The 21,366-nt window shown below is 46.9% G+C and overlaps 1 protein-coding gene across 4 annotated transcripts in view; it reads right to left on the bottom strand.

The window, feature by feature from the left end:
• agbl4 (AGBL carboxypeptidase 4) overlaps positions 1 to 21,366 on the bottom strand; it is a 1,656,729-nt gene that overhangs the window by 436,010 nt on the left and 1,199,353 nt on the right. For all 4 annotated transcript variants that reach the window (XR_011594058.1, XR_011594059.1, XM_070886905.1 and 1 more), the window contains exon 7: positions 18,350 to 18,439. Coding sequence is in view for 2 of the 4 variants with exons in the window: in XM_070886905.1 (XP_070743006.1) it covers positions 18,350 to 18,439 (90 nt within the window). In the remaining 2 variants the exon portion in view is untranslated. The remainder of the gene's footprint in view (positions 1 to 18,349; positions 18,440 to 21,366) is intronic.

Raw genomic sequence — 21,366 nt, 5'->3', positions numbered from 1 at the left:
ACGTTAACTTTTCAATAAAATATTTTTTCATTAAAACTGTTTCATGTTCCATTAACACAACACAACGTAGGAACAACTGCAAAGAATAAACATGTCCATATGCAAAAGTGGTCGCAGAGCCCTCAGGCATCAGTAGTTGAAGCATTCACGGATGAGCTGCTGGCGCAAGTCTCGAGCAATCGTTAAAGGGGCACGATGGACGGCCCTCCTCCGACCTCGTGCTCCGGCATCAGGCACTTGCATGCTTTCCTGATTGTCGTTATCATCCACATCCTGGTCTTCCGTAATACTATCATCATGCACTGGACCCTCACGTCGGTCTTCGGGTTCCACTACCAGCTCCTGCTGCCTCATGATGGCTAAGTTATGAAGCATGCAGCACACAACAGTAAAGTGACCGACAATCTGAGGAGAGTATTGCAACTGTCCTCCGGAATGGTCCAGGCATCAGAATCGCTGTTTCAATATGCCAATGGTCCTCCCAATGATGCTGCGCGTCGCAATGTGCGCCATGTTGTATTGACGGTCAGCTTCTGTCCGTGTCACGCGTATGGGCGTCATGAGCCAGGTGGTCAGGCCGTACCCTTTGTCTCCCAGTAGCCAGCTCTGCCGTTCTGGCTGCTGCTCAAACATGTCAGATAGAATGCTGTCACGTAGGATGAACGCATCGTGGGTGCTGCCAGGGTATCTCGCATCGACTGACATGATGCGCTGCTTGTCGTCACACACGAGCTGCACATTGATAGAGTGGAAACCTTTCCTATTTCGGTACTGCTCAGATTCCTCCACGGGTGCTCGCAATGCTATGTGGGTACAATCAATGCAGCCCTGTACCTTTGGGAAGCCGGCAATCCTGAAGAAGCCCACAGCCCTCTCAAGGATCGCTTGTGCGGTCATTGGAAAATTGATGAAGTCATTCCTTCGCGCATAAAGTGCAGCCGTGACCTGGTAAACGCAGGCATGTATTGCACGTTGAGAGATGGTGCACACATCTCCAGTTGTAGCCTGAAACGATCCCGAGGCATAGAAAGAAAGTGCAGCTGTTACCTTCACTTCAACAGACAAGGCAGTTGTCCTTCTGCTTCTGGGCTGCAAATCCGCTCTCACCATATCACAGATCTCAGTGACAACTTCTCTGCGAAAACGCAGCCTTTTCACACAATCAGCCTCGCTCATGTCCAGGTACGAGCGCCTGGTTCGATATTGTCGACGTGGGTAAGGTCTTCTGCCCATCAACCTACGGGCTACGACGTTCCTGGTGCGATGAGCTCTAATCAATTCTCTCCTATGCAGTGAATTGATGGCAAACCATTGCATAATATGTGGTGTTGACAAGGCAGCACCCATTCTGCAAATTTAAATATAAAACTGTCTATGTGGCTGCCTCTCCCTGTCCAAATGGCCTCAGTCCCCCTCACAGCTCGAAGGCTGCTGCTGTATCTTTGGCTGCCGGCCAGCCACTGACGCCGCCCCTAAAACGTGGCCGAATGGCCTCAAGAACCTTAATGAGCTGCGTGTGTCCTGCGTTGATTCTTCGGCTGCCGGCCAGCCACTGACGCCGCTGCTATCTCATGGCCGAATGGCCTCACGTCGGTCCGCTGCTGATTCTTCGGCTGCCGGCCAGCCACTGATGCCGCTGATATCTCATGGCCGAATGGCCTCGGGTCCGTCCGGTGCTGCTTCTTCGCGGTCAGCCACGAAGAGAATGAAGGCCTGCCTCAAGCACTGCAGCTCAGCTCGAAGGCTGCTTGCTGCCTGCCGCTGCCGTCGAGACGAGACACTGACGCCACACCCCTGCCTCAAGCACCACAGCTCAGCTCGAAGGCTGCTTGTTGCCGCTGCAGTCGAGACAGTGACGACACACTGCTGCCTGAAAGGCCTGCCTGAAGCACTTTCACACAGGTAGGAACATGGTTTATTTAATCTTTTCTTTGCTTATAAATTTTTATTCAGGTTGGATTGATTTGTATAATATTTGTATAAGTATAACTAAGGATTGATTGTAGAATTTAATGACTTCCCTTTCCCCCCCCTCCGCGTTCCCAACGCCTAATTTGTAACCTGCGCCTGATTTTTTAAAGTGTAGACAAGGTTTTTTCAAGCGTACAAAAATCTTCACTTACTCCATTCTAAGTTAGTTTGGAGTATGTTTTCACTGTGGAAACTTTGAAATCAGGCATCAGTGGCCGGACACGCCCCCTTTTGAAAAAAAAATTCTGTTCCAAAGTGAAACTGTTCTACCTGACTCGAACTGCAGAAAACTAAATGTGGAGATTTCCGATTTCTAAGATACTCCGTTCTATACCAGTTGCTCCTAAAAATCAGGAGCAAATCATGTGGAAACTTGGGGCCAACATACTAAAAGGTTTTGCCCTTCTCATCTTTTTGTTTGTTGCAGTAAATATCAAGAAAACCAATCATCTAATTACTAAAGAGGTTCATCAGAATCCTGGTTATGTATCTCAAGTGTGAGTGGGGAGCATTACAGAGAAATGCTGATGGTTGTCCAAACAATAGGGAGAGCCTGAGCTGAAATAGATTACATGAATTTAACATTAGGGAACATACGTTTAAAGACTCTAAACTTTCTAACTGAATATATAAAATATATTTGTTATATATATATATATACTAATAATATAAGAAATATATAAATGCTACTGTCGGTGGCAAATAACCAGTACAAGATAGGGGTCATAGAAACATAGAAACATAGAAACATAGAAAATAGGTGCAGGAGTAGGCCATTCGGCCCTTCTAGCCTGCACCGCCATTCAATGAGTTCATGGCTGAACATTCAACTTCAGTACCCCATTCCTGCTTTCTCGCCATACCCCTTGATCCCCCTATTAGTGAGGACCTCATCTAACTCCTTTTTGAATATATTTAGTGAATTGGCCTCAACAACTTTCTGTGATAGAGAATTCCACAGGTTCACCACTCTCTGGGTGAAGAAGTTCCTCCGCATCTCGGTCCTAAATGGCTTACCCCTTATCCTTAGACTGTGACCTCTGGTTCTGGACTTCCCCAACATTGGGAACATTCTTCCTGCATCTAACCTGTCTAACCCCGTCAGAATTTTAAATGTTTCTATGAGGTCCCCTCTCATTCTTCTGAACTCCAGTGAATACAAGCCCAGTTGATCCAGTCTTTCTTGATAGGTCAGTCCCGCCATCCCGGGAATCAGTCTGGTGAACCTTCGCTGCACTCCCTCAATAGCAAGAATGTCCTTCCTCAGGTTAGGAGACCAAAACTGTACACAATACTCCAGGTGTGGCCTCACCAATGCCCTGTACAACTGTAGCAACACCTCCCTGCCCCTGTACTCAAATCCCCTTGCTATGAAGGCCAACATGCCATTTGCTTTCTTAACCGCCTGCTGCACCTGCATGCCAACCTTCAATGACTGATGTACCATGACACCCAGGTCTCTTTGCACCTCCCCTTTTCCTAATCTGTCACCATTCAGATAATAGTCTGTCTCTCTGTTTTTACCACCAAAGTGGATAACCTCACATTTATCCACATTATACTTCATCTGCCATGCATTTGCCCACTCACCTAACCTATCCAAGTCATGTTCATCAGGTACTGGGTTTGAGCAATGGGATTTTATCCCAGGACTTATTTTCAACTCTAGCTCTGAATAATGGCATCAAAGTCTCCTACCTCTGAAATTCTGAACCAGAATGAGACAGAACAACTTAAATTTAACTTCTGGTGATCCATAACACTTAGAACTTGGCATTAAAAACAGAAAATGTTGGAAATCTCAGCAGGTCAGGCAGCATCTGTGCAGAGGAAGCAAAGTTAACGTTTCGGGTCGATGACCCTTCGTCAGAACTGGAGAGTGTTAGGAAAGAACAGATTCTTAACAAGCACTGAAAGGGGGAGGGGATGAAAGAACAAAAGGGAAAGTCTGTGATAGGTTGAAAGACAGGAGATATTAGAGAGACAAAAGGGATGATAACCCAAATTCAAATGGTAATGCCAGGAGTTAGAAAAACATTAGTCAAGATAGGGTGTGAATGACAGGATAATGACCAACTGCCATTAGAGACAAGGAGAAAAAAGAAAGAAACAGGTTCTGGGGGGGGGGGAGGGAGCCAAAGATTGGCAGCGGTTATGCTCTGAAATTTTTGAACTCGATGTTGAGTCTAGAAGGCTGTAAAGTGCCTAAACGAAAGATGAGGTGCCGTTCCACGAGTTTGCATTGAGTTTTGTTAGAACAGTGTAGGAGACCGAGGACAGAGAGGTCAGAGTGGGAATGGAGTGGAGAATTAAAGTGACAGGTGAATGGAAGCTCAGGGTCATACTTGCGGACTGAACAGAAGTGCTTTGCAAAGCGGTCACCCACTTGGCATTAATAGGCACCAAATTTGACATCCCATTCAGAGGCCCCGGGATATTGAAAATGGAAATGGAATACTGGCACAGTTGAGTTGCTCTAATTTTTCGGGCCCTCTATGCACTTGATGCTGATACCTCTCAGATCTTCCGACCTCAGTGGGGCTGGATGAAAGATCGAAAGAAGTTCACTTCTTTTTGGAGAACTTGTAAATGGTCATTCAACTGCTGGCAGAGGAAAATGCAACAGGATGCCCCATTACCTCGCTCCCATCTCAGTGGCATAGGATTCAGTGCTTGTACTTGCTTGTAGGCACAACTGCTTCATCTCACTCTTGGAGATTTCAAGAAATCCTCATGCAAGGCAAAAGGGGTGGAGGCTAAACATCATGGATCTCTGCCCCTTTCCCTTCTACTTTTCACCCAGGAATTAAGTACTCCATGGGCACAAAGAAGGAGAATTGGCCTATTTATTTCTTTCTCAATATACATCTATCACTGAGCACATATCAAGAATTCAGGTGGATGGCGACACTATGGGAAATCATTGGGCCACACTTGAAATTCTCAATATGCACTCCAGCCAGATGAAGCTATGTGACAGGAGAACAATTTGTAACATCTACTCCATAGAATCCAGATCCACAATTAATGAAGTTTCACAGGAATTCAAGTTTTGTGAAAATAAAAGCTACTGGCACATGAGTTAAATCAGATATTAAAAACAAACATTTAGAAGGATGAGCTTTGATGGGTGAAATGGCATTTTTTTTTTACTTATGTTCTAACATTTGTTACAACAGTCTAACAAACTCATTAAGGTTTTAATCTGGATGCAGTGATTGAACCTTGTTGTTGTACTCAATGTGATATAATAAATGCCTGCCCTTGGAAAGGCCACAAAGCAATTGCAATTTCCTTCAATTTGCCTTATGAGATTAAAGGGCAATTTCAATTAAATCAATCTAGGAAACCATGCTAGATGAGTGCTTAATTAGTTCTGAAGGAAAATTATTACACTAAAGAGATTCTGTCACAATCTTTTGTCTGTGCATGTACTGCCACTCCTCATTATTAGCCCTGTGAGGGAAAGAACTTACAAGTAGCATACTTGTATTTCTATCCCTAATGTCATTCCTTTATTAAACCACATGAAAAAAACAACAATTTTCTGAGAAAAAGATGCAAATTTTTGGCATAATTGAAGATGCAAATTTGCCAAACAATAAATTAAGCTACTGCATGATACTTTTTTGAACCTTCTGCAGTTCATCCCATTTGAAGACTAGTGCATTTTAAAAATGTGGCATTTATAATTAGGCTGCTGTCTGAAATCACTCCACTGATGTGTGTAAAGATTAAAGCTAGGAAAAAAGTAACTTTATTCCCAAGTATTCATTATCATTGTAATTTTGCACACGTAATAGTGCTTATGATAGGTAGATATTTTCGATATACTGTATCTATATTTCTCCATCTACACAATGGCCCGGAATTTGCGGTCTCGATGACGGAGAGCTGGCAGCGTTCACCGTCATATCACCGTTGAAACTGCCCGCAACTTCAGGATTTAGCACATGGGGAAATCCTGAAGTTGGAGTCTGTCATTCACTGCTCCTCCACAGGCTATGCTGTGTCCGCAGCTCCACCCCACCACCCCCGGCCCACTCCGCGTCCCCCGCCCAAGCCAGCAATCAGTGAAATCTCTCAAATCATGGAAAGTGATGAAAACGCCGGCTGTTCCACAGTAATTACGCTGTTAAATTCCCCATTAAAAGTTTGACCCAAAGGGATTAGGCATAACTAGGGTTTTAACAGTGTATTGACTGCTATGGCCCTGAAAAACAAATTTTGATATTAAGTAGTGCCAAATTTATCCATTTTCATAAAAATTAAAACATTTTAAAGAAAGTTTATTCGCCTTTATTTCAGGTTTGCCTTTTCTCCGTGCGAGAGCCCCAATCTTTGTTTTGCCCTCTCTAACATTTTTTAAAGTTAGAATTTTAAGAACTTACCTGTTAAGTTTAGAATAACTTCACAAGACTCTATATCTTAAGCTTAAACTGTTGTGACTTTGGTCTCTTTATTGTAACTCCAGAGTGAGGTAGAATGCCTTTTATACCTGCTCGCCCATGGTGTGCAGGTGACCCTTGGGTCTCCCACAGGTGCGCCCCCTGGTGGCAAGTCTTACACATATGTATGTAAACATCACCAAACATCTTTCCTCCTCAAAGTCTTATGTACAAGTTGAGGCAATCCGGGGCTCTGCGTTCCTGGGTTGATCGCTTGAGTTGAAATCCTGGCATTGGTGAGTTGATCGGACCATTGCTGCACTGCGGTGTGGTTGGTCTGATCAGACTGTCGGGTATGGTGGGTTCATCCTCGTGGTTGACTGCGAGGTCGATTGCTGGTTGGGTGTGTGTGCGTGGATCAATGATGGTAATGACCTCTTCAAACTGTTCTTGGTTGTCAGTGAACCACAGTTTGGTCTGATCCAAGTGCTTTCTGCACGTTTGTCCATTCAAAAGTTTGACAACAAACACTCTATTCCCCTCCTTCTCTAACACAGTGCCAGCAACCCATTTGGGACCATGACCATAATTAAGAACAATCGCAGGGTCATTAACTTCAATGTCGCATGATACAGTCGCGCGATCGTGGCACATGTTATGCCGGTGACACCGGGTTTCGACATGATCATTGAGATCCGGGCGGACTAAGGAGAGCCTGGTTTTGAGTGCTCTCTTCATTAGCAATTCTGCAGGCGGAACCCCAGTAAGCGACTGGGATCGCGTGCGGTAGCTGAGCAGAATTCGAGATAGCTGGGTCTGCAGGGAACCGTCCATCATACATTTCAAGCTCTGCTTGATGGTTTGGACTGCCCATTCCGCTTGACCATTGGATGCGGGCTTAAACGGCGCAGACCTGACATGCTTGATGTCATTGCGGGTCATGAACTCGTTGAATTCCGAGCTGGTGAAGCATGGTCCATTGTCACTAACAGGGACATCGGGCAAACCGTGGGTGGCGAACATGGCCCGGAGGCTTTCAATGGTGCCAGTGTACGTACATGACGACATTATTGTACATTCAATCCATTTAGAGTAAGCGTCCATTGCTACTAGGAGCATCTTTCCTAGAAAGGGGCCAGCGAAATCTACGTGGACTCTTGACCACGGTTTGAAGGGCCATGACCACAGATTCAGTGGGGCCTCCCTGGGTGCATTGCTCAACTGTGAGCAAGTGTTGCATTGGTGCACGCATGACTCCAATTTTGAGTCAATGCCGGGCCACCAAACGTGCGACCTGGCGATAGCTTTCGTCATGACTATGCCTGGGTGGGTACTGTGAAGATCGCGTATAAACGTTTCCCTGCCTTTTTGGCAAAATTACATGATTCCCCCATAGGAGGCAGTCCAAATGGATGGACATTTCGTCCTTGCGTCGGTGGAACGGCTTGTGGTCAGTTTCGAGCTCGAACCGGAACCCAAATAGGTATTGGTGCATTTTCTTAACGCATATACGCATGCTAATGCTTCTTTTTCAACCATACTATAGGCTCTTTCAGCCTTAGATAAGCTTCTGGATGCATATGCAACCGGTTGCAGTTTGCCTGACCCATTGGCTTGCTGTAACACACAACCGACCCTGTACGAAGATGCATCACAAGCTACTACTAAACGTTTACATGGGTCATACAATACAAGTAACTTGTTGGAACATAGCAGGTTTCTGGCCATGTTAAAGGCTGTCTCTTGAGCTTTACCCCAAACCCAGTCATCACCTGTACATAGCAATAAATGCAATGGTTCCAGCAAAGTGCTCAACCCTAGTAGAAAGTTACCAAAATAGTTGAGGAGTCCCAAGAACGAACGCAGCTCCGTCACATTCTGTGGTCTGGGTGCATTCCTGATGGCCTCCGTCTTGGAGTCTGTGGGTCTGATGCTGTCTGCCGCAATCTTTTCCCCCAGAAATTCGACCCCTGGTGCCAGGAAAACACACTTGGAACATTTCAACCTGAGTCCCACTATGTCCAGTCGCTTGAGAACCTCTTCCAGGTTGTGCAAGTGTTCGGTGGTGTTGCGGCCAGTGATCAAGATGTTGTCGGTCAGCCTGATATCGGTAGTGGGTAAAATGATGGAATCAATTATTAAGGATGTCATAGCAGCGCATTTGGAAAGAGGTGACATGATAGGTCCAAGTCAGCATGGATTTGTGAAAGGGAAATCATGCTTGACAAATCTTCTGGAATTTTTTGAGGATGTTTCCAGTAGAGTGGAGAAGGGAGAACCAGTTGATGTGGTATATTTGTACTTTCAGAAGGCTTTCGACAAGGCCCCACACAAGAGATTAATGTGCAAAGTTAAAGCACATGGGATTGGGGGTAGTGTGCTGACGTGGATTGAGAGCTGGTTGGCAGACAGGAAACAAAGACTAGGAGTAAATGGGTACTTTTCAGAATGGCAGGCAGTGACTAGTGGGGTACCACAAGGTTCTGTGCTGGAGCCCCAGCTGTTTACACTGTACATTAATGATTTAGACGAGGGGATTAAATGTAGTATCTCCACATTTGTGGATGACACTAAGTTGGGTGGCAGTGTGAGCTGCGAGGAGGATGCTGAGGCTGCAGAGCGACTTGGATAGGTTAGGTGAGTGGGCAAATGCATGGCAGATGAAGTATATTGTGGATAAATGTGAGGTTATCCACTTTGCTGGTAAAACAGAGAGACAGACTATTATCTGAATGGTGACAGATTAGGAAAAGGGGAGCTGCAACGAGACCTGGGTGTCATGGTACATCAGTCATTGAAGGTTGGCATGCAGGTACAGCAGGCGGTTAAGAAAGCAAATGGCATGTTGGCCTTCATAGCGAGGGGATTTGAGTACAGGGGCAGGGAGGTGTTGCTACAGTTGTACAGGGCCTTGGTGAGGCCACACCTGGAGTATTGTGTACAGTTTTGGTCTCCTAACTTGAGGAAGGACATTCTTGCTATTGAGGGAGTGCAGCGAAGGTTCACCAGATTGATTCCCAGGATGGCGGGACTGACATATCAAGAAAGACTGGATCAACTGGGCTTGTATTCACTGGAGTTCAGAAGAATGAGAGGGGATCTCATAGAAACGTTTAAAATTATGACGGGTTTAGACAGGTTAGATGCAGGAAGAATGTTCCCAATGTTGGGGAAGTCCAGAACCAGGAGTCACAGTCTAAGGATAAGGGGTAAACCATTTAGGACCGAGATGAGGAGAAACTTCTTCACTCAGAGTGGTGAACCTGTGGAATTTTCTACCACAGAAAGTTGTTGAGGCCAATTCACTAAATATATTCAAAAAGGAGTTAGATGTAGTCCTTACTGCTAGGGTGATCAAGGGGTATGGCGAGAAAGCAGGAATGGGGTACTGAAGTTGCATGTTCAGCCATGAACTCATTGAATAGCGGTGCAGGCTCGAAGGGCCGAATGACCTACTCCTGCACCTATTTTCTATGTTTCTATGTTTCTATGTCTTGGAACACCATGGTGCGCGGAGCTGATTTCAGCAGACTCTCCATGTTCCTTTGGAAGATGGCCGCTGCCGAACGAATCCCAAAGGGGCATCTGTGGTATATGAACAGTCCTCTGTGTGTTGATGCATGTCAATTTTTTCGAAGGTTTAGCCAGCTCCTGTGTCATGTAAGCAGAGGTTAGATCCAGCTTGGTGAACGACTTCCCCCCCCGCAAACACATCATCCGCTTTGGGTAGTGGGTACTGGTCTTGTAACAAGACTCGGTTGATCATTACCTTGTAGTCACCACAGATTCTGACCGTCCCATCGTTCTTCAAACCAGAACAATTGGACTGGCCCACTCGTTGAACTCGACTGGCGATATGATCCCCTCTCATTGAAGTCTGTCCAGCTCAATCTCGACTTTCTCTCACATCATGTATGGAACCACTCGGGCCTTGTGATGAATGGGTCGTGCATCAGGGACTAGATGGATCTGCACTTTGGCGCCTGTGAAGTTGCCGATGCCTGGCTTGAATAACGATGGGAATTTGTTTAGCACTTGGGCGCATGAGGCGTCATCCTCTGAAGACAGTGCTTTGATGTCATCCCAGTTCCATCGGATCTTTCCTAGCCAGCTTCTGCCGAACAGCGTTGGGCCAGTGCCTGGTACCATCATAGTGGTAAATCCTGCACAGCTCCATTGTACGATACCTTCACTGCCACACTGCCAATGACTGGTGTAAGTGCGCAGCTTGGTGTGGATCGGACTTAGTTTTGAGCCTTGTTGCCCCACAGTTTCTCAAAAAAGCCTTCTAGCTCATAATTGACTGACTCGCCGCAGTGTCCAATTCCATGGAAACTGGAATGCCATTTAATTTGACTTTTAACATTATCAGAGGGCTTTTGGTGGTGAAGGTGTGTACCCCATACACTTCCTCGTCAGCCTCGGGTTGATCTGCGCCGGATCGATCATCTTCTGCCGACTCTGCCACGTGGTGAGTCGCAGCACGTCTGCACATTCGCTGGAGGTGCCCCATTGTTCCACAGCCCTTGCACACATAGTGCTTGAATCGACATTGATGGGCTCGATGATTACCCCCGCAGCGCCAACACAGTGCTAATGGATTCGCATTCACGCCCTACGGCGGACTCAGTCATCCTAGGTCTGGCCTCTGCGGGCGTGTCAGCCCTGCCATGTACAGTTCTGTCTGCTGCGTTATTTTATGCACAGTACTTGCCTGTGAGTTCCGATGCTGCAATGATATCTGTTTAGTGTTATCGTTCACGAATATAAAAACCTGGGCTATCGTGATGACCTTGCTCAGATCTAGGGATTCGGCAGACAGCAGTTTGCGAAGAATGACCTCGTGGCCGATTCCAAGCACTAAAATGTCCCGCAACACTTCCCGCAAAAATCCAGCAAACACGCTCGGTCCCTCAAGGCGTCTTAGGTCGGCGACATAGCGTGCCACGTCCTAGCCCTCAGAGCGATAAAAGCGATACGTGGCCATCAAGATGCTCTCCTCCGGCTTGAGGGGTTCCCGAACCAGCGTACGCAACTCTTCATATGTCTTGTCCGTTGGTTTCGTCGGTGCTAGCAGATTTTTAATGAGGCCATATATCGTGGACCTGCAAATGGTGAGGAGAATCGCCCTGCGCTTGATCGCAGTTTCTGCCTTTTCCAGCTCGTTGGCCACAAGGTGCTAGTTAGGACGCTCAATGAAGGCTTCCCAATCATCACCCTCAACAAATCTCTCAAGAATACCAACGGCAGCCATAACTGCGTGAAAGTTCGTGATCTGTTACTCGTCGCCAATTGTTATGTTTATAACTCCACAAGACTGTATATCTTAAGCTCAAACTGTTGTAACCTTGGTCTCTATTATAACTCCAGAGTGAGGAGACAGCATGGTATAACTGCCTTTTATACCTGCTTGCCCAGGGCGTGCAGGTGACCCTTGGGTCTCTCACAGATGCACCCCCTGGTAATGTTTACATACATAACAGTCACTGCATTTTTCCGACACTATTATTGCCCTAGCGTGTGCGCATGCACGTACGCGTGCGGTCAATTACCCTGATATTAACTGGGATACAATCAGTGTAAAAGGTGTAGAGGGCACAGAATTCCTAAATTGCATTCAACAGAACTTTTTTAGCCGGTATGTAGCAAGCCCAACAAGAGCGGGCATTTCTGGATTTAGTTTTAGGGATTGAAAATGGAAGGAGTATCAATGGGAGGGCATTTTTGTGGTAGTGATCATAATTCAGTTAGATTTAGCATAGTTATGGACAAGGACAAAGATAAAACCGAAGTAAAGATTATAAATTGGGGGAAGGCCAATTTTACCAGCTTGAGAAGGGATTTAGCAAAAGTGGACTGGAAACAACTACTAGAAAATAAATTAGTGTCAGAGCAGTGGGAAGCATTCCAGAGGGAGATACACAGGGGTCAGGGTAAATATGTTCCCACAAAGAAAAAGGGTAGAGCTGCCAAATTTAGAGCTCCCTGGATGACAAGGTGCATACAGGGTAAGATAAGGTAAGTCTTACACATTGGTAATGTTTACATACATAACATTACCCACTCTCTTGTTCTCTGTCTACGAGAGTTCAGCGTTTTGATTGACTGCTTAGATAACTTATTGGCGTAACAGCAGCTTGCACTGTGGGACTCCTACTATACTCCATTGATTTGAATTACGCATTGGAAAACCCCAACTTCTCGACAGAGACCGCAAGAGCTTTGATTCAGAGCTGACCGCAAATTCCGGGCCTTAAATATATATAAACACACAGGGTGTTGTGGTTATGCATATAGTTGCACACATATAATTTAGTGATTTTGGACAATTAATAGTAACATCAGTCCAAAGATCGCCTGTACAAAGGGTTTGTTAATGTCTTATTCAGGATGGATAACCCACAGACCTACAATTAAATCATGTCAGAGATATGCAGCACAAATTATGATGCATAGTGGAAGGTTTATCGGGGTGTGAAATTCGTCTTGGGTGGTCGCACAAAACCGACGTTAATGAATTGGCAGCCCAATTAACATTTCGCCTCATTCTTTTTTGATTGACTTCAAAGACAAAATTGGCCGGAGTTTAAAAACAGACTTCCAATTTGCTATCACATGTTTTGTGTTACCAAGCCAAATTTCACCCCTATTAAGTTGAATCTGTCAGCACTCCAGAGGAAGGCACACAGCGGTGAATACAAGCATCCAGGAGGATGTCCACATAGAGAGGGAAAAGATGAAAACTGAATTAATTGGAGCTGATTTTAAGTGTCTCCACCTGGTGTAAAAAGGACAGTGGTGGGCTGAAATTGGCATGATCACTAACCATCATACTTACACTGGCACTTCACTTACCATCATCTTAGGCAGGGTTCTGAGATAGGTGGCCAGAACAGACACCTATTTTAGATAGGAGGCTACTTGCTGTTATGTATTTAACCCCGTGCAAACTGTATCACACTACCACCAGAGGGCCTACCTGTTAAGAGTCTCAAGGGATCCCAGCATCCCTTGGGAGCACTGTATACAAGCAGGCCACCCACGAGGTATCTGCACTCTGGAGTCTTATTAAAGGAGCTAAGGCCACACTTGCTCATTGTTCACAGTACTCAGTTTCATCCGTTATTTTGAGTGCATCACTTGCGATATGGTAATTGAGGTCCTACCACTTGCATAGTATCTGCTGAGTACACTTCGCCTATTCCCACTGGTGTTGAACAGACTATATGGGCCTAGCTGCCTGCAGCGAGATGTTGGCTGCAGGCTTGGCGCTGGGTAGCGCCCTTGGTGGTAGGTGATCCGAGGCCTGGTTGAGGACAGGCATTGGGAGGGTAAGTGGCCCATCGGAGTTCAGGGTGGGAGGGCAGGGGGGGTCACAGCCATGGAACTCACCACGTGTTGGAGGAGAAGAGGCCAGATCGCCGGTACGGAAGGAGAGCTCCAGTCGTCACTGAAGGAGGAGGGGAGGCCAGTCGCTGACGTGGGAGAGGGGGACCCGGTCGTCATTGAGGAGAAGGTCGACTGTCACCACGGGAGGTCCAGCCGTCGTCGAGGAGGCCCAGACTCTTGTGAAGGAGAGATAGCAGTGCCTGGTCTCCAGACATCTTGGACCCCCTTGCCATAGCATCAAGACCTCGCTCAGCTAAGCTCGTGTGGTAGCTGGTGTGCAACGACCACCCCACATTAAAAGAAGTCACGCACAGGCATCTTCCACTCCGTTAACATGAAGTTCAGGACCTGGAACGTCAGGACCCTCATGGACAACCCCAACAGCGACAGGCTGGAACGCCGCACCACCATAGTTGCCCAGGAACTTAAGCGCTTTGATATCGACATCGCCGCCCTTAGCGAGACCCGGCGGGCAGGGGAAGGCGAGCTTAAGGAACAAGGTGGAGCTTACACCTTCTTCTAGAAAGGGAAACCAGAGGCAGAACGTTGCCTCCACGGAGTCGGCTTCGCCATCAAAAACGAGCTGGTCGACCGCCTCAAAGACTCCCCCTGCGGGGCTAACGAACGCCTCATGACTCTTCAACTCACCCTATCCTGGAACCAGTGCGCCACAGTCATCAATGCGTATACCCCGACACTTGATGCAACTGATGAGGCCAAAGAGGGTTTTTACACCAACGTCGAAAAATCCCTGTCCTGCGACCCCACGGGTGACAAACTGATCCTCCTCAGTGACTTCAATGCCGGGGTTGGCAAGTTCACAGACCTCTGGGGGGTGTGATTGGCAGAGAAGGGGGAGGGAAAGCCAACTTCAGTGGTACCCTACTCCTGACAAAATATCGAGAGCATGAACTTATCATCACCAGCACCTTGTTCCGCCAGAGGAACAAATACAAGGCATCGTGGCAACACCCTCGCTCCAAGCACTTGCACCTGCTCGACTATGTCATCGTCCGAGCCAGGGATCGTGAGGATGTGCGCATCACCCACGCCATGACAGGAGCCGACAACTGCTAGACGGACCACCACCTAATCCAATCCATCATCGACATCAACATAGCCCCAAAGCGGAGGGGACAGCAGAAGCAGTGCCGCAAAAAAGTCAATGCCGGAGCACTTAAGAACCCAGCTAAGAGAGCCTATACAGCCAACGCCTCACAGCTAACCTGACGTGCCTTGACAATCCTAAGATGCAGAATGCCCACAGCGCTTGGTCTGCCCTCCAGGCCTCCATAACCGGTGCCTGCAAAAAGACATTCGGTTACTCAACCAGGAAACACCAGGACTGGTTTGATGAGAGTGATCAGGAGATCCAAGAGCTAATAGATCGCAAGCGCATGGCATTTCTGAGCCTTAAACAACAACCCAACGCAGGAGCAGCAAAACAGCATTACAGATGGCTCAAGGCTGAGGTCCAACAAAAAACCCGGGACTTAAAGAACATGTGGTGGATGAAGAAAGCAGGAGATACAGCAGCTGGCCAACAACCATGATGTGCAAGGATTCTTCATCGCAGTCAAGGCCATCTATGGGCCAAACATCCAAGGCCCCATCCCACTGCTGGCCAAGAAAGGGGAAACACTCATCAAGGACACTGAGCTAGTCAGGGCCCGCTGGAAGGAGCACTTCGAAGATCTCCTCAATCGAGACTCTGCCTTTGACTCGAGTGTTCTCGACTCCATCCCGCAACATGATACCCGCCACCACCTCAGTAAGACCCCAACACTGCACGAGGTAGAAAAAGCCATGACAGCTTAAAAACAACAAGGCTACGGGTGCGGATGGAATCCCTGCTGAGGCACTGAAGTATGGCGGAGAGGCACTACTGGCGCGAATACACAACCTCATCTCTCTCATCTGGAGGGAGGAGAGCATGCCGGGAGATCTCAGAGATGCAGTAATTGCGACCATCTTTAAAAAAGGAGATGTCTGACTGCGGCAACTACAGAGGGATCTCCCTGCTATCAGCCACTAGGAAAGTCGTCGCTAGAGTCCTCCTCAACCGTCTTCTTCTTGTGGCCGAGAAGCTTCTCCTGGAGTCACAGTGCGGATTTCGTAGTTGTTGGGGCACGACAGACATGATTTTTGCAGCGCGACAGCTACAGGATAAATGCAGGGAACAGCACCAGCCCTTTTACATGGCCTTCTTCGACCTTACAAAGGTCTTTGACACTGTCAACCGCGAGGGTCTATGGAGTGTCCTCCTCCGTTTCGAATGCACCCAAAAGTTCGCCACCATCCTCCGCCTGCTCCATGACGACATGCAGGCCGTGATCCTTACCAACGGATCCATCACAGACCCAATCCCAACCGGACCCAAGTCAAACAGGGCTGCGTCATCGCCCCAACCCTTTTCTCAATCTTTCTCGCCGCCATGCTCCACCTCACAGTCAACAAGCTCCCCGCTGGAGTGGAACTAAACTACAGAACCAGTGGGAACCTGTTCAACCTGTGCCGTCTCCAGGCCAGATCCAAGACCACTCCAACCTCTGTCATTGAGCTACAGTACGCGGACGATGCCTGCGTCTGCACACATACAGAGGCTGCACTCCAGGACACAGTCGACGTATTTACTGAGGCGTACAAAAGCATGGGCCTTACGCTAAACATTCGTAAGACAAAGGTCCTCCACCAGCCTGTCCTCACCGCACAGCACTGCCCACCAGTCATGAAGATCCACAGCGCGGCCCTGGACACCGTGGACCACTTCCCATATCTCGGGAGCCTCCTATCAACAAGAGCAGGCACCGACGACGAGATCCAACACCACCTCCAGTGCGCCAGTGCAGCCTTCGGCCGCCTGAGGAAAAGAGTGTTTGAAGACCAAGCCCTCAAAACTGCCACCAAGCCCATGGTCTGCAGGGCTGTAGTAATACCTCCCTCCTGTATGGCTCAGAGACATGGACCATATATAGTAGACACCTCACATTGCTGGAGAAATATCACCAACGATGTCTCCGCAAGACCCCACAAATCCCCTGGGAGGACAGGCGCACCAACATCAGCGTCCTCATTCAGGCTAACATCCCCAGCATTGAAGTACTGACCACACTCGATCAGCTCCGCTGGGCAGGCCACATAGTCTGCATGCCAGACACAAGACTCCCAAAGCAAGTGCTCTACTCGGAGCTCCTTCATGGCAAACGAGCCAAAGGTGGGCAGCGGAAACGCTACAAGGACATCCTCAAAGCCTCCCTGATAAAATGCAACATCCCCACTGACACCTGGGAGTCCCTGGCCCAAGACTGCCCTAAGTGGAGGAAGTACATCCGAGAGGGCGCTGAGCACCTCGAGTCTCAACGCCGAGAGCATGCAGAAATAAAGCGCAGACAGCGGAAAGAGCGTGCGGCAAACCAGTCCCACCCACCCCTTCCCTCAACGACTATCTGTCCCACCTATGACAGAGTCTGTGGCTCTTGTATTGGACTGTTCAGCCATCAAAGAACTTACTTCAGGAGTGGAAGCAAATCTTCCTCGATTCCGAGGGACTGCCTATGATGATGAACAGACGAACCAGGGATCCTTAAAAGGACCACTGGAGGCTGCTCAGCAAATAACCAAAATTAATTTTGTGGGGCTAGGAGAACCAGGCGTGCTCTTGGGCCCACACAAAAAAAATACTCTGGCCTGTTGCCGGCTCGTGGCCAGGCACCCACGCCTCCTCCCCAAAATCGCCTCTCCCTGTCGAGGTGCTTTCCAGCACTGGTTTGATGCTGACAGCATGAAAATGAGGCCCGGGCCTCAAAATGGCTAGCTCCACTTCAACCTTCTGATGTGCACCGTGAATTAAAATCAGTTCCATTATATGTACACACATCTCGAGATATACTTTCAGTAAGTGCACAGTGCATCACTAGAATCAGAATTCCAACCTTGTTAATGCTTGGAATTTGCTATTTTGTAATTCCATTATTATTTTGTGCAAAAGCTGGACAATTACCAGTGTGTATTTTATTTTCATTCAATCAATTCAACAAGTCAGCAGGTGCAAAGCTATTACTCAAGAGAAGAAACAAATCAAAAAAACGTTTTTATTCAACACAGTTCAGAATGGAGAAACCATTCAGATATCTCTGGTACAAATTCCCTGTGTAGGCGATTGTGCATAATATTACAATTTATCAACTAGATGAGTTTAATAAATGGAATAAATTTAGTTCTAGTTTTTCATGTAAACAACAACAGGAACTCCTAATTTGGCACATTGGGCACTGTCAAATCAGAAACGAGAGGCCCTTTTGGATAATAATAAAACAAAAGAGAAAAGTCAAGTTTGGTAGCTTAAACAGCTGCACTTTGAAAGCATATAACATCCTATTAAAACTGCAAATTCAATTGCAGTATTGCATAAATGATGAGGAATCCTACTTAAAAATGTTTTTTTATTTGTTTTATGGGTTCTTTATTAATCCAGAACACAGAAACAGTGCCCTTGCTTGAAAATAGAAAAATAAAAATTACCCCCATGGAATCACTGAGACAACTGCTATGATATTTTATTTAATCAGCAACTAAATTGAGACATGCAATACAGGACTTACCCTGACACACAAACGATGCAGGTGATTCCCCAGGGTGTACACGAGCTGTGATAAAAACAACCTTTTGTTCTACTCCTGGACAGAGATTTACTAGGGGGAGAGAGAGAAATAAACAAGAATCAGAAACATAGAAACATAGAAACATAGAAAATAGGTGCAGGGGTAGGCCATTCAGCCCTTCGAGCCTGTACCACCATTCAATGAGTTCATGGCTGAACATGTAACTTCAGTACCCCATTCCTGCTTTCTCGCCATACCCCTTGATCACCCTAGCAGTAAGGACTACATCGAACTCCTTTTTGAACATATTTAGTGAATTGGCCTCAACAACTTTCTATGGTAGAAAATTCCACAGGTTCACCACTCTCTGGGTGAAGAAGTTTCTCCTCATCTCAGTCCTAAATGGCTTACTCCTTATCCTTAGACTGTGACCCCTGGTTCTGGACTTCCCCAACATTGGGAACATTCTTCCTGCATCTAACCTGTCTAAACCCATCATAATTTTAAATGTTTCTATGAGATCCCCTCTCATTCTTCTGAACTCCAGTGAATACAAGCCCAGTTGATCCAGTCTTTCTTGATATGTCAGTCCCGCCATCCCGGGAATCAGTCTGGTGAACCTTCGCTGCACTCCCTCAATAGCAAGAATGTTCTTCCTCAAGTTAGGAGACCAAAACTGTACACAATACTCCAGGTGTGGCCTCACCAAGGCCCTGTACAACTGTAGCAACACCTCCCTGCCCCTGTACTCAAATCCCCTCGCTATGAAGGCCAACATGCCATTTGCTTTCTTAAACGCCTGCTGTACCTGCATGCCAACCTTCAGTGACTGATGTACCATGACACACAGGTCTCGTTGCACCTCCCCTTTTCCTAATCTGTCACCATTCAGATAATAGTCTGTCTCTCTGTTTTTACCACCAAAGTGGATAACCTCACATTTATCCACATTATACTTCATCTGCCATGCATTTGCCCACTCACCAAACCTATCCAAGTCACTCTGCAGCCTCATAGCATGCTCCTCGCAGCTCACACTGCCACCCAACTTAGTGTCATCCCCAAATTTGGAGATACTACATTTAATCCCCTCGTCTAAATCATTAATGTACAGTGTAAACAGCTGGGGCCCCAGCACTGAACCTTGCGGTACCCCACTAGTCACTGCCTGCCATTCTGAAAAGTACCCATTTATTCCTACTCTTTGCTTCCTGTCTGCCAACCAGTTCTCAATCCACGTCAGCACACTACCCCCAATCCCACGTGCTTTAACTTTGCACTTTAATCTCTTGTGTGGGGCCTTGTCGAAAGCCTTCTGAAAGTCCAAATACACCACATCAACTGGTTCTCCCTTGTCCACTCTACTGGAAACATCCTCAAAAAATTCCAGAAGATTTGTCAAGCATGATTTCCCTTTCACAAATCCATGCTGACTTGGACCTATCATGTCACCTCTTTCCAAATGCGCTGCTATGACATCCTTAATAATTGATTCCATCATTTTACCCACTATCGATATCAGGCTGACTGGTCTATAATTCCATTTTCTCTCTCCATCCTTTTTTAAAAAGTGGGATTACATTGGCTACCCTCCACTCCATAGGAACTGATCCAGAGTCTATGGAATGTTGGAAAATGACTGTCAATGCATTCGCTATTTCCAAGGCCACCTCCTTAAGTACTCTGGGATGCAGTTCATCAGGCCCTGGGGATTTATCGGCCTTCAATCCAATCAATTTCACTAACACAATTTCATAGAAAATAGAACATAGAAACATAGAAAATAGGAGCAGGAGCAGGCCATTCAGCCCTTCTAGCCTGCACCGCCATTCAATGAGTTCATGGCTGAACATGAAACTTCAGTACCCCCTTCCTGCTTTCTCGCCATAACCCTTGATCCCCCGAGTAGTAAGGACTTCATCTAACTCCCTTTTGAATATATTTAGTGAATTGGCCTCAACTACTTTCTGTGGCAGAGAATTCCACAGGTTCACCACTCTCTGGGTGAAGAAGTTTCTCCTCATCTCGGTCCTAAATGGCTTACCCCTTATCCTCAGACTGTGACCCCTGGTTCTGGACTTCCCCAACATTGGGAACATTCTTCCTGCATCTAACCTGTCTAAACCCGTCAGGATTTTAAACGTTTCTATGAGGTCCTCTCTCATTCTTCTGAACTCCAGTGAATACAAGCCCAGTTGATCCAGTCTTTCTTGATAGGTCAGTCCCACCATCCCGGGAATCAGTCTGGTGAATCTTCGCTGCACTCCCTCAATAGCAAGAATGTCCTTCCTCAAGTTAGGAGACCAAAATTGTACACAATACTCCAGGTGTGGCCTCACCAAGGCCCTGTACAACTGTAGCAACACCTCCCTGCCCCTGTACTCAAATCCCCTCGCTATGAAGGCCAACATGCCATTTGCTTTCTTAACCGCCTGCTGTACCTGCATGCCAACCTTCAATGACTAATAAGGATTTCCCTCAGTTCCACCTTCTTGCTGGACCCTCTGACCCCTTTTATATCCGGAAGGTTGTTTGTGTCCTCCTTAGTGAATACCGAACCAAAGTACTTGTTCAATTGGTCTGCCATTTCTTTGTTCGCCGTTATGACTTCCCCTGATTCTGACTGCAGGGAACCTACGTTTGTCTTTACTAACCTTTTTCTCTTTACATATCGATAGAAGCTTTTGCAGTCCATCTTAATGTTCCCTGCAAGCTTCCTCTCGTACTCTATTTTCCCTGCCCTAATCAAACCCTTTTTCCTCCTCTACTGAGTTCTAAATTTCTCCAAGTCCCCGGATTCGCTGCTATTTCTGGCCAATTTGTATGCCACTTGACTTTAATACTATCCCTGATTTCCCTTGATAGCCACGGTTGAGCCACCTCCCTTTTTTATTTTTACACCAGGCAGGGATGTACAATTGTTGTAGTTCATCCATGCGGTCTCTAAATGTCTGCCATTGCCCATCCACTGTCAACCCCTTAAGTATATTTGCCAATCTATCCTAGCCAATTCATGC

Source organism: Pristiophorus japonicus, chromosome 8, assembly GCF_044704955.1.
Source record: "Pristiophorus japonicus isolate sPriJap1 chromosome 8, sPriJap1.hap1, whole genome shotgun sequence".
NCBI classification, from domain to species: Eukaryota; Metazoa; Chordata; class Chondrichthyes; family Pristiophoridae; genus Pristiophorus; species Pristiophorus japonicus.
Note: the sequence above shows the minus strand (reverse complement) of the source record. Positions and strands in the feature narration are given on the sequence as shown.